At 38.3% G+C, this 13,931-nt stretch overlaps 1 protein-coding gene across 1 annotated transcript; it reads right to left on the reverse strand.

Moving 5' to 3' along the window:
- Positions 1-6,033: 6,033 nt before the first annotated feature.
- On the reverse strand, positions 6,034-13,756 carry LOC310740330 (uncharacterized protein). Its single transcript, XM_083566983.1, has 7 exons — positions 13,522-13,756; positions 11,667-11,696; positions 9,902-10,216; positions 9,525-9,803; positions 7,482-7,805; positions 7,258-7,386; positions 6,034-6,714 (listed from the first exon to the last, which is right to left on the reverse strand). Exons 1-7 carry the CDS (start codon positions 13,559-13,561, stop codon positions 6,236-6,238), a joined length of 1,596 nt encoding a protein of 531 aa, XP_083423109.1. The 5' UTR covers positions 13,562-13,756; the 3' UTR covers positions 6,034-6,235.
- Positions 13,757-13,931: the final 175 nt, after the last annotated feature.

The following is a 13,931-nucleotide window of genomic DNA, read 5'->3' on the forward strand; positions in this document are numbered from 1 at the left end:
GAACTAGTAGTTACAGAACAACCGTCTAAATGCAGGCTGAGATGCTGGAGCTTCTGTGTACTATTTTTTGGGCCGATGAGCAAAATCTCCGTTTTATCAGGATTTAATAGCAGAAAGTTATGGGTCATCCAATCTCTTATTTCTTCAACACACTCAGTTATGCGAGCTAATTGAGCTGTATCGCCTGGTTTGGATGAAATATATAGCTGGGTATCATCAGCATAACAATGGAAGCTAATTCCATGCCTTCTAATAATATTTCCTAATGGAAGCATGTATATTGTAAAAAGCAGGGGTCCCAGAACTGACCCTTGTGGCACGCCATAATTTACTAGCATTATCCTGGATAGCTCTCCATTTAAATCTACGAAATGGTAACGATTGGACAGGTAGGATTTAAACCAGCTTAATGCCTGTCCCTGAATACCGATGTAATTCTGTAAGCGATCGAGGAGAAGATCATGATCTATAGTGTCGAACGCAGCACTAAGATCTAGTAAAACTAATAGGGAGATAAAGCTAAAAACAGGTCGTTAGTGATTTTAACTAGAGCAGTTTCTGTGCTATGATGGGGCCTAAAACCTGACTGAAACTCTTCAAAGATATTGTTCTCCTGCAAGTGGTTACATAACTGGGCAGCGACAATCTTTTCTAAAATCTTAGACATAAATGGGAGATTTGAAATTGGTCTGTAATTCGATAGCGTGTTTGGATCCAGATTAGGTTTTTTAATGAGGGGCTTAATAACTGCTAACTTGAGGGATTTAGGGACATGACCTAACGATAGTGAGGAGTTAATAATATTGAGAAGAGGCTCACCAGCTGTATATAACACTTCCTTCAGTAGTTTAGTGGGAATTGGATCTAACTGACATGTTGTTGATTTAGCTTTCATAATAGCATCATACAGCTCTTCCTGTCCTATACATGTAAAACAGTGTAGTTGTGGGGTTGTAAGTACGATTGTGTCGGGAGATGCTGTCAGAGGTTGAACTGCCACAATTGTTTTTCGAATGTTATCTATTTTTTCAGTGAAGAAATTCATAAAGTCTTCACTACTAAACTGTGATGGAACACATTTTTCAGATCCCTGATTTGTTGTTAATTTAGCGACTGTACTGAAAAGGAACCTGGGATTGTTTTTGTTATTTTCTATGAGTTTGCTCAGGTGTTTAGCTCTAGCAGCTTTTAGCGCCTGTCTGTAGCTAAGCATACTGTCTTTATACGCAATTCTAAATACCTCCAATTTAGTTTTCCTCCATTTTCTCTCCAGATTACGTGTTGTTCTCTTTAGGGCATGCGTATGACTATTATACCAAGGTGCAGGTGCTTGTTCTCGAACCTTTTTTAACCGGATGGGGGCAACAGTGTCTAAAGTGCTAGTGAGGATAAGGTCTATGTTGTTCGCCATCTCATCAAGATGATCAGCATTTATGGGTTTAATGTGAAACTGAGATAAATCAGGCAGGTTATTTATGAATCTGTCCTTAGTGGTTGGAATAATAGTCCTACCAGGTCGATAACGTGGTGAAACACGGTTAATCTGCTCTACCGGTAGTGTGTACAGTAGGAGATAATGGTCTGTGATGTCATCACTCTGGGGTAAAATATCTATATCAGTGACGTCTGCTCCGTGGGATATTATTAAGTCTAGTGTGTGGTTAAAACGGTGGGTTGGTCTGGTGACGTTTTGTTTAACTCCAAAAGAGTTTAGTAAATCGACAAATGATAATCCTAGGGCATCGTTTTCATCATCTACATGAATATTAAAATCTCCTACAAGCAGCACTTTATCAAAGCTGATCAGGAGGTCTGAGAGAAAACAAGCAAACTCATGAAGAAAATCAGCGTAGGGTCCTGGGGGTCTGTACACGGTGACCAGAGCGAGTTTTCTATGCATCTCTGAAAGTGCAATTTTAAGAACGAGCACTTCAAATGATTTAAAGCTGAATCCTAATCTCTGACTAACATTAAGAGAAGCACTATAAATGGTTCCTACACCCCCCCCACGACCAGTCTGACGGGGCTCATGCTTATAAACATATCCTGACGGTGTCGACTCGTTTAGACCCATATAATCACCTGGTTTAATCCAGGTCTCAGTGAGACAGAGTGCATCGAGATTATTCTCTGTGATCATCTCATTTACAATCAGTGCTTTGGGTGCAAGTGATCTAATGTTTAAAAGACCGAACTTTAGAACTTTGTTGTGTTTGTTTATCTGGCATTTTTCAGTTTTAACTGCAATAAGATTATTTCTGGATCTTGTGTATGTAATTCTTGGTTTTACTACACGAGGAATAGATACGGTTTCTATAAACTGGGCTGTGTGTGAACTTGTAACTATTTGGTCTGTAGTATGCGTGTTCTTATAGTTGAAGATTTCTTGATGTCTTACCAGTCAGATGGTGTGTAGTATCCTAGAGATGTTATCTGATAGCACTGCTGCTCCAACTCTGCTGGGGTGCAGGCCATCAGGGCGGAAGAACCTAGGACGCTCCCAGAAACAGTTCCAGTTATTAACAAAGAGAAGTTTATGTTCTCGACACCATGACTGTAACCATTCATTTAGAGCTAAAAGTCTACTAAACTTCTCAGCCCCTCGCTGGTAAGTGGGAAGAGGTCCTGACACAATGATCCTCGTTGTGGGTGATGTGCTGCGTACCGTCTCCACCAGGATCCTGAAGTCCCTCTTTAAGATCTCCGTTTGCCGCAGCCTGGTGTCGTTTGATCCGGCATGGAGAACAACCGCTCCGAAGTTCTCGTTCAGGATCGCGGGTACCTGCGCAGCGACATCCAGAACACGAGCACCAGGAAAACAGCGAGTGTGCACCTTACCTTTAGCTCGGGTAGCGCGGACATGCCGGACGATGGAATCTCCGAGAATAACAGTGTCGCGTTCCGTCTCGCGGAGGGGGACGAAGCGGTTCTCGGTCGAGATCTCGAAGGCCGGTGGTGGAGGTGGAGACGTCCTCGATCGGGGCTTGGCTTGTCTCTTCCGCCGCGGTCGCATCCAGGGTCCATGTTGCACCGGTGCCGGAGTTGTAGGTGCGCTGGGCCTGGGCATAGAAGCACGCGGAGTTGATGTGCTGGGAGCGTTAGGTTCAACCTGGGAGTTTACCTGGGATGAGTGCGCGTCCGCCCGGGATGTTTCCAGCGCCGCTTTCCGCTCTCGCAGCCGGTCATGCTTTACATGCAGCTCGCGAATCTGTTTCTCCAATGCCTCCATCTCCAACGCCACCGTTTGCAACTCGAACGAGTCCTCACCTGTGCTCGAATGCAGACAAACAACCGGCATAGTGCTTATCGTCACGAACAGATTTATTATACAGAGATGTGAGTGAGAGAAAATAAATATAAACAACACTAGTTATAGTCGAGTTAACTAACTACAGGCACAAGTCAGGAAGACAAAAACAATTAAGGATTATTAAAAGAGGAAAAACGGATAGATAGATAGCAAAGTTTGTTTGAAAGACGCCGAGAGATCATAAGTGTACACCCCATACATATAAAACATACATATTTAATGAACGAGCCAAAATATATGAACAAAAATATTACATTTACCAAGCAATAAAGTGATATGAAGTCTCTGCATCCTAGCGCTTGAGCCGTTGTTTAGGTTGGTGCTAATTGTAATGCTTACTGCTGCTGTTTTTTCCATTTTAAAGCACATAAAGTCTTTTATTCTTTCTTCTGAAGAACCGAAGATTCTTGATGGCCAATTTCTACTAATAAGAGTTTCTAAGAGTTTTTTTTTTCCCCAAAAAACTATTTTTGCAGCAGCCCAACGCAGTTTATTAGTGAAACCTTTTAAAAAACCACAGTGTAAGAAATGTTTTACTTCCTCTTATTACTTCCTTTCAAATACAGAGAAATATGACAGAAAGGCTGCTGGTAAAATGTCAGAAGACGACAAGTTACAGTTTCCAGACTATTTTCTCATATTGCTGATTTCCAAATGTCACCCTAAATCATTTTAGTTGATATTTTATTTTAAATTACTGAAAATTAAAATTATTTGTTGTAAGATAATGCTGTAATATCTACATAAATATTCAACCTTAACACATATAAAATATTTGGTAGATCAATCTTTTGATGGAAGATTTGCTCCAAATTGGTTTGGTAAGTGCAAATAACATATCTAACATGAAGGAGGACATTACAATAGGGACATACATTTTATAAAAATGAATTGAACTAATTCTAAGTGCCACACAGTCTGTGATCTATTGAGTTACTGTTGCAGGGATGAGACTCCTTTGGGAGATTTAAAGACTGGGAGGGGTTACAAATTTAACTCGTTTCCTGAAAAAGCTATTGTAGAGTAGGAAACGCTTCAGCATTGTCCACACTCTGTATCATGTGTGCAATCTGTCCCATGAAAGGTGCGGCGTCACAGTCGGGGTGACGTCACAACCAGGAAGCTATAAAAAGCACATGCAATGAAGCCGGTGCCATTTTCTGTAAGGAGAAGGAAGCGCTGTGTGGCATGGAGAAGCAGCGTCTCATTCACTCAGAGAACTAGGGTTACATACGTAACCTAGTGACATTTCCTTTCAGGAACTCAAGCTGCATCGCAACGCTTTGGAAACGAGAGTCCAATACCGAAAAACTGACCAGTTCCTGGCTAGTGTGTATGGGCACAGCAAAGTCAAAGCACAGCAAAGAGTGCGCTCTGACCCTGAAATGGAATGGGAAGACCAGAAAACTCATAGGAGGACGCAATAGGGCCAGTAGTTCACCTGCTCAAAGTCTGCTTGTTCTCAGGGAGGCCTCTACTCGGATGGCCATAGCAGACAAGCACTGGTTCCAACTTCCTCCAAGGACTCGTCCTGTGGACGTAAGTGTCAAGTGCTTGCACCAGGCACAGACGATTCAGGATCCCTCCTCAAAAGAATCTCCCATGGAGGGTGCTCAAACATGGCTACCAGGTCTGCAAACCATGGTCTCCCAGGCCACCAGAAGGAGACAGACTCCATTCCAGTGAATTCGGCTGTAAGGATGGAGGAAATGCGGGCAGGGGAAAGCATAAGGGTCAAATTCCATATAACGCCCAGATAAGTGGTTCTATGTAACGGAGAAAGCACACTTTTCTTGGTGCTCAGCCAAAACCCCAGTGGCTACAATCTCAGTGCCGGACCACTAACTGCTCTGATCGAGCTAATATCAACCGATCATCGATAAAGCTTAGGAGCCGGATGCCCTGAAGTCTCAGGGGAAGCAGAGCCGCATCCAAACACTAAGTGAAGGTTCGGGGTGAGAGGACAAGCCCAAATGGAAGAACCTAATATTGGTAAGCTTCGGCTCCGAAAGCAAACCTCAGGAACTTCCTGGGAGAAGGAAGGATGTTCCCCTTTTCTGTTTAGTCCAGAGCATGTGGTATCAATGGTTTCCAAAAAGAAATTTAAATTTAGATTTATCCGACCACAGAACAGTTTTTCACTTTTCCTCAGTGCATTTTAAATGAGCTTTGGCCCACAGTGGACAGCTGTGTTTCTGGATCATGTTCACGCATGCCTTCTTCTGTTCACGATAAAGATTTAACCTGCATTTGTGGATGATATGGCCAACTGTGTTCACAGACAATGTGATAATGAGCCCATGCAGTGATTTCTATTACAGAATACACACATTCAAACGCAGTGCCGCCTGAGAACCCGATAAACACAGGAATCCAGTATTGAGTTTCAAACTTGTCCCTTCTGCACAGAGATTTCTCCAGATTCTTTGAAACTTTTAATGGTATTATGTTCTGTAAATGATTAACTGTTTTGAGGAACATTATTCTGAAATTGTTTCACAGTGTGTAGACACAGTCTTTCCCAGATTGGTGAAGCTCTGCCCATCTTTAATTCTGGGAACTCTGCCTCTTTATGATACACTATTTATAGTCAATCTGCTGCCATTCAATTTAAAAATGACTAAATTTGTCTATGGTGCAGTTCCTCAGTTTAAACATTTGATTTGTTTTCAATTTTCTATTGTAAATAAAATATGGGTTTATGAGATTTGCAAGTTATTGTGTTTTGTTTTTATTTACATTTTACACAGAGTGACAACTTTATTTTTGGAATTGTTGTATGCATATCACTGCAAACAATAAGGTTTAAGGTAATCTATACAATAATACATAGATAATAATACAATAATAATACCTTAACAATGGATAATGGATAAATAAACTAATTTAATGATATAACTGTTCCTGGCCTGTGGATATTGGACACTATGCTACACAGTTAGTGTTAATGTCTGCTTCCTCGTAGTCATTGCTCACGTCAGTTCTTTGTTCATCAGCATTAACATTTACATAATCATCATCAGAATCTTCTGAATTCTGCTTCTGCTGGAAAATGGTTTCTGCATTTTCATAATCACTTTTAATCTCTTCTTCCTCATAGTCATTGCTCACGGAACTTCTTTGTTCATCATCATCAACATTCACATAATCATCATCAGAATCTTCTGAATTCTGCTTCTGCTGGAAAATGGTTTCTGCATTTTCATAATCACTTTTAATCTCTTCTTCCTCATAGTCATTGCTCACGGAACTTCTTTGTTCATCATCATCAACATTTACATAATCATCATCAGAATCTTCTAAATTCTGCGTCTGCTGAAAAATGTTTTCTGTGTTTTCATAATCAGCTTCATTGTCCTCTGTCTCAGTCCGTTCTTGAGGAATCTCATATGAGTTTCTGGCACCTATGAATTGATCAAGACAAAATGCAGAGTTTAACAGGTCATTTTTCTATATTAAGATATATTTTAACTCAAGTCGACCATTTTAACTGACATTAATACAAGCAATACATTTTGTTTTTATTCATTAAAGATTTTAATGAATAAAATGTATATTAATTTGTTCCTGTTTGTTCCTTACATTCATTAAAGTATAAACATCTGTTCCCTCACTTCATGTCTTTTTTAATAAGACAAAAAAACTATCACAGCTTGTTATGTAAATCATAAACGGGAAGGTTTTTCTCAACTCATCTGACATAAAGCGATAAATATATAGGTTTTTTCCAGCTAACACTGGGAACTCCTTCCAGAAGTAAAAGATAACATACTAAGAAAACATGACTTCCTATAAACTTTCACCTTATCATTAATACAAATAAAAAAAATGTTTAATTTAATGTCAGTCAGCTATACTTCTGTCAGATCTGCTGTTAAAGAAAGTGAATCAGATTTTAGATTTCTGTAGTGCTGTCTATAAAACAAAATTATATTAGTGAAACCCACACTGATTATTGTTCTTATTTGGGTGACCCTGTCTTCTTTTTTGCCACTTGATAAAGCAAATGATGGCTGGAACTAAGATAAGAAGAAGTCCTGCTGTCACTCCGACACCGATGTAGGGAGCCAGAGATGCTGAAAGAGAAATTATCATCATCATCATCATCATCATTAAAAAAAAAATTCAATTGTAGATCAGAAAATGGCATAACCAGCGTATTCTACTTTACCTTTCACAGTGATGACAAGGAGCTCCGTGGCAGTGGAGGTAAAGGTACGTGAAGACACACTAACTTCATAAGTACAGCTGTAGTTTCTTTGATCGACAAAATCTGCCTCAGGAAACTGGAAGACGGCTGAGTGGTCAACGGCTAATTGAGTTTTGGTGAAGTTGGATCCACTTAACTTTAAATGGAAGGAACCTCCTGGATACTGAGGTTTAGTGGAGCAGATAATGGAGAAGTTGTAGCCAGTGGTCACCTCTGGTTTATCAGATCCCCAGTGGAATAAACCACTGGCAGCAGTGAATGAGATATTGGGCTGCTGCAGGTCGACTAGAAAACAACAAAACAAAAAAGTTAGCTAAATGCTAACTGTTAGCATTTAGCTTATAGACCAGACTATACAGATTATATAAGACCACAATACAGTATATGACAGTAATATACATGAAGTGTGAGAATGCATGGGAGTGTAAATAACAGTATTGTGCATCACATAAGATAAAGAAGTTACTTTAGGACTTTGGTACAGGGTACAGTATACAGCAGCGATAGTGTGTGTAGCATGTAGGGATAAAGTGATGAGTGACTGTCTTTACAATACAGTACTTATAGATATGACGCAGGGCATATAATTAAGATCATTCCACACCTCACTTCATTAAAACTAACATTGGGTGCTCCTAAGCTCCTCAGCCTTCCCAGCTGGAGTATTTTGAGATACTGCTCCCACCCACAACATCTTCAGTTGTGTAATGTGCCCCATGGCACGTGTCATCTAATGGAGAAGGTCTTCACAAATAATCTAAAGCTCTTTCAGCATGCAGTGGTAGAGTGAGAATGGCCAGAAAAGAAATGGGCTAGGCAGCTACCACTGCCGACACAGCTTGAGTATTCCAGCATGAAAAGGGCAGTGTCTAGCACATTGATAAAACCCACAGCCAGCACATCTGGTGATGCCTGTATGCTGAGGGTGGTTACGATTTCACCTATGCACAGCAGCTGAAAAGTACAGTGGTTGATGGTGGGGGAGTGGAACATAAAGCATATGAGTTGGTGGTGCAAGAATTTTTCATGCAGTGAAATGGGGCCCATGCAACTGCCAATTGTCCCTGTCGAAAGCCATACGGCTTGCAGGGGATCATTTGGTGTCAGTTCAATCTTTTTCTCTAATTCCTGGTACCAGCACCCAAAACTGAGGTGTGGGGATCCTACAAAATGGACTGTGCAACATTATCTCATCTCTGGGTCTGGGTCTATGTTATGTCCCAGGTATCTGAAAGGAGTCATGACTGACAGTGGTAAGCGTAGTGGTTAAGTCATTGGACTATAAATTTACAAGGTCACAAGTAATCCCAGCACCACCAAGCTGCCACTGCTGGGCCCTTAAGCAAGGCCCTTAACCTCACCTGCTGAGCTGTAAGGCAGATTCACATTAGTGTCTACAATTGCAAATAAGATGGGGTGGCTGAAAACTTAAACAAAATTAAAATTGGGAAATGGGACTCACAAATTCCAAAAAAATCTTATTAAATGAAAATCAATATCAGAGACTTTTATTCAGGAACAAGATCCCAGTTATTTGACATGAGTATGAAAGGTGTAATTGGGTCTGTGGAAGTACATGGAAGTAGAATTTGAGCTTCCACTTGGGTCATGGTCAGGTGTGTCTCCAAATCATTAAAACAAAACCTGTCTAAAGCATGTTAAAAGATCCCAAAAAGCAATACATCATGCCAAAGAAAATCAAAAACAGATTAGAAAAAAAGTAATTTACATTATTTTTCTGGAAAGAGTTACAAAGTCATTTATAAGGCATTGAGACTCCAGCAAACCATGATGAGAGTACTTTTACTTATTCAGGTAATCATTGTGTAATAGTAAAATACGCTTGATGATCTGAATCAATTATGCAAGTAATTGCAGTATGCAATAAAAACAATTTAAAAAAATACTTTTTCACTGCAATATAAATAATAGATAAATAGTGGCAGTAGATTTAATGAAATGATCACATAACTCTGGTCAGTAAAACATCCTGTCTGCACTTACCCACAGTAATGTTAATGGAGTTGCTCCTGGATGAAGTGGAGGATGTTTCCCTGTATGTGTAATCACAGGTGTACTCGCCCTGATGTGAAGCTTCTACAGTCAGAGTAAATGTTGTTGTAGACTCTGCAGTTTGCTTCTTTATTGATGTTCCAGTTTTATATAAACTGAAGTCTACAGAGATGCATGTTGGGCTGGGTGTGGAACATCTGAACTGAAGAACTTCTCCAATTGATACCACAGAGTTTGGGGAGATCTGAGTCAATGTCGGGGTCTGCATGTCTATATTGTTAGGATTAGGGTTATATCATATAGAAATATATTAAATTAAACTATATATTCTTAAACATTTTATTGAACTAAAAAGAATAATAACCTACTTGAGCACACGACTCCAGCATCTTCTTCATGTCCACAGTCCTCTACTCCAAATCCTCGGTGTGAGCACTTATCCAATACAGTCTCAGTTCCAGTACACTGAACATCATCCAGCCAGGTTGGTTCAGTTCCCTGACCAAAGCGAGCATTATGAGGCGCACTGATTGCTATACCACATTCAAGCTGCCTACACACCACCTCTGCATCCTTTAAGTCCCAGTAATCATCACACACTGTTCCCCAACTGCCATTGTTTTGGATTTCCACTCGACCACAACAGTTACTTGGACCATTCACCAGCCTGATCTGATTACAGCCTGTTTTAACACAAAACTGACACTCAGTTAACACAACAATCATAGACAACACAACAATCCCAGACAACCATGTTCACAGTCCTTCACAATCAACACCTTACTGGAAGACTGACAATACAATACTTCAATTAAAGACAAAACCAAAAAAGACAGCAAAGACAACATAATACTCAAACAATCGCAGACATCACAATGGTCACAGATTAACGCAGACAATACACAATGCTCAAAATCAATGCAGTACTCACAAGCAATGCAATGCGTTCAGACCATCAAAGACAACACAGTTTTTATAGGCAATCCAAAAACACAACTGCTAATCACAGACAAAAGAACTCTGATGAATTCACACTAGAGCGGGATAGAATCCATTTGAGGAAGACTTTAGTGAAACTCAAGACAGCAGGCAAAAAAGCAATCAGTAATGCAGGCAGTGGTCGACAAACAGTCTGATAAGAAACAATATCTAAAATGACAAATAAAGAGGCAAAGATCAGTGACAAAGAGACGACAGTACTGTACAATGGGCCTCAGAAGCACACAGCTTTTAACCACAAACAGGAAATAACTGAAGAAGTGTTGTCAGTATTTGGTATATGAGTATATACAAAAATATATTTATATAAAATATATAAGATTTTCCCATCCAAATTCATTATTGTAACTTTTTTAATATGCTAAAGCTTCATGAAAATGACCCTAAAAGAATTAAATGATGATGATGGTGTAAATTCTACAATGATTTTGTTGCCACAGTAAGTTTATTTGACATTTTTGTAGACTTTTTTATATTAGAACATACATACAGTGGGTACGGAAAGTATTCAGACCCCCTTAAATTTTTCACTCTTTGTTAAGTATAATAAGTATAATAAGTCAAATAAAGGTGTAGAACCATCTCAAGGATGATCAGAAGAAATGGAAAGCACCTGAGTTAAATATATGAGTGTCACAGCAAAGGGTCTGAATACTTAGGGCCATGTGATATTTCAGTTTTTCTTTTTTAATAAATCTGCAACAATGTCAACAATTCTGTGTTTTTCTGTCAATATGGGGAGCTGTGTGTACATTTATGAGGAAGAAGAATGAACTTAAATGATTTTAGCAAATGGCTGCAATATAACAAAGAGTGAAAAATTTAAGGGGGTCTGAATACTTTCCGTACCCACTGTACTGTTTATTTTTGGTATTGATTCTTCAGAATCAATTTTATTGTACTGTGCTTGCTGAGTTGTGTGAAAGCTTCGAATAGTAATTGTAATCTCAAAGTCAGGAGGCCACTCTATCTTGTACTTGTAGTCTTAAACAATCTTTGCTATGAAAAATAAATATAAGTAGTTTATAAAATTAAAAAAAAATCAGTATGAGATGAATTCTATGCGATTGCAATCTGAATTCTAGACTCCCCTGAGGAAGGACGCAATACTAATTCATTTAAATGAAATCTTACCAGCCAGCAATGATGTGCTGAGAACACTGACTATGGAGAGAAAATAAAAACGATGTAAAACAAGGATGTACAAACTTACCAGAAGTAACAGAAATAGAACACAATGCTGTACATATCGCCATGTGTTTGTAATGAGTCTGAAAACTTGCTGATTGTTTTGTAGGACCTGTTTTTGTGCATGTAATTGGTTAAGTCCTTACCACAAATATTTGCACCCTCCATAAAATATATGTAATATATTATGTAATTATAGTGTATATAGTACAAAGTATATTATATATAAAATATATGTAATATATGTAAAGAGTAGCACAGACAGGAGCTCATACAGGAACATTGTATATTATTTATGTCACAGTGATGTTGAGTTCTGGATTCGGATTGGTCAGAATTTTCTATTTAAAGCTCCAACAGTAACGCAGCTGCAAATCATGTGTCGATATCTGAAGCTTATAAAGATCAAAGACAACCAGATTAGACAGAAAATAAATTCAGAATCAGAATCAAGTTTATTGGCCAAGTGTGTTGACACACACACACAAGGAATTTGGTTCCAGCTGTTAGTGACTCTCAAAAGTACAGACATAAATAAAACCTATGCAAGACAAAACAGACAATGTGAGATTCCAACAACCGTTAGAGGGTTACTGTTCAACAGTTTATAGGATTCTCTATAGTCCTTTTTATTTTACAGCAATTCCTCAAAAAAAAGTTAATCAGTTTGGGTGCAGCTCGCAAATATTAAATAAACCTATGATATACAGTACAGACCAAACGTTTGGACACACCTGCTCATTCAAAGAGTTTTCTTTATTTTCATGACTATGAAAATTGTAGAGTCACACTGAAGGCATCAAAACTATGAATTAACACATGTGGAATTATATATGGAATTATATACATAACAAAAAAGTGAACTAAAAATATGTCATATTGTAGGTTCTTCAAAGTAGGCATCAAGAGAATGCCAAGAGTGTGCAAAGCAGTAATCTAAGCAAAAGGTGGCTACATTGAAGAACCTACAATATGACATATTTTCAGTTCACTTTTTTGTTATGTATATAATTCCATATATAATTCCACATGTGTTAATTCATAGTTTTGATGCCTTCAGTGTGACTCTACAATTTTCATAGTCATGAAAATAAAGAAAACTCTTTGAATGAGAAGGTGTGTCCAAACTTTTGGTCTGTACTATATATCAAGACTCATTTGTAATTTTGATTTAATTGAATTGTAAACAATTAAAAATACAGACAATGCTTTATCTTCATCTGGCAAGGCATTACAGGTAGAAATTATTATTAATATGGTCAGTTTAATATTCCTCTTTTTTGGACAAACTGCATCTGTAATGCTTCTCTTTTCCTGTAGCAGTTAAATTACAATTACAAAATTACATTTTGTTTTAAGTTATGATGAATAAGAGTAAAAATGTTCCTTTACAATCTTTGGAAACTACAACAGCTACAGCTAGAGTGAAAACCCCCAAAATACCATCACTATTTTTACAATCATTTGTCTCAAAACTGTTTTTCTATAAATACAACTTAAGATTCAGAATTGAGAATTAGTTTATGTACAGCTTGTTTCTTTTCTCATTTAGAAAGGCAGTAAACAATTCCCAAAACGTGGTCATTATTGTTTTGGAATTATGTGTTTTTATGTGAAATCTCTGCAAATTTCTGCAAATTGAGAATATCTTCACAATAAATACTGTTCAAAGACTAGTAAGAAATGTGTAAAAAATAATTCTGCATTGTCGAGAGAATTTACTCTAAACATATAAAATGTGCAAATGATATCATTACATTATGAACAAGACAAATGTATTGATAAAAAATGTTGAATTTACCAAGCGTTAAAGTGAGACGACGTCTCAGCATCCTGCTCATTAAAGAGTTGTTCAGTTTGGTGCTAGATGGTGTGACACTGCTGCTGTGTTCTCAAACAGAAGCTCATGAGGGCTTGGTGATTGTTTCACAGTGTGTCTACAGAGCTGTAGTTTCTTTTTTACTCAGTTTCTGCTTACTATAGATGGCAAGTCTAAAATTGGCTTTGCTGCAGCAGCACAAAGCGTCGCTTGACAATGAAACGCTTTCCAAGATCTCAGAGTTTGAAAGATTTCTACTTCCTCTTTTTAATTCCTCTCAGACACATGACAAATTAAAGATAAAAAAAAAAAAGAAGCAGCTTCTGGAAATGTTCTAGAGGTAAAGGGATGTTAAAGTGAAAATAATGTGGTTTGCATGTTCCAAAGTGTTG

Source organism: Silurus aristotelis (genome assembly GCF_946808225.1).
Source record: "Silurus aristotelis genome assembly, chromosome: 17".
NCBI classification, from domain to species: domain Eukaryota; kingdom Metazoa; phylum Chordata; class Actinopteri; order Siluriformes; family Siluridae; genus Silurus; species Silurus aristotelis.

Bases quoted from the DNA above. Each gene is read 5' to 3' on its own strand.
- LOC310740330 (XM_083566983.1), bottom strand. From the start codon at position 13,561: ATGAGCAGGATGCTGAGACGTCGTCTCACTTTAACGCTTG. The intron at 7,806-9,524 runs GTAAGTGCAGAC...GTTGTTTTCTAG, and splicing joins CTCCATTAACATTACTGTGG to TCGACCTGCAGCAGCCCAAT. The intron at 6,715-7,257 runs GTGGGTTTCACT...ATCAATTCATAG, and splicing joins AAATAAGAACAATAATCAGT to GTGCCAGAAACTCATATGAG.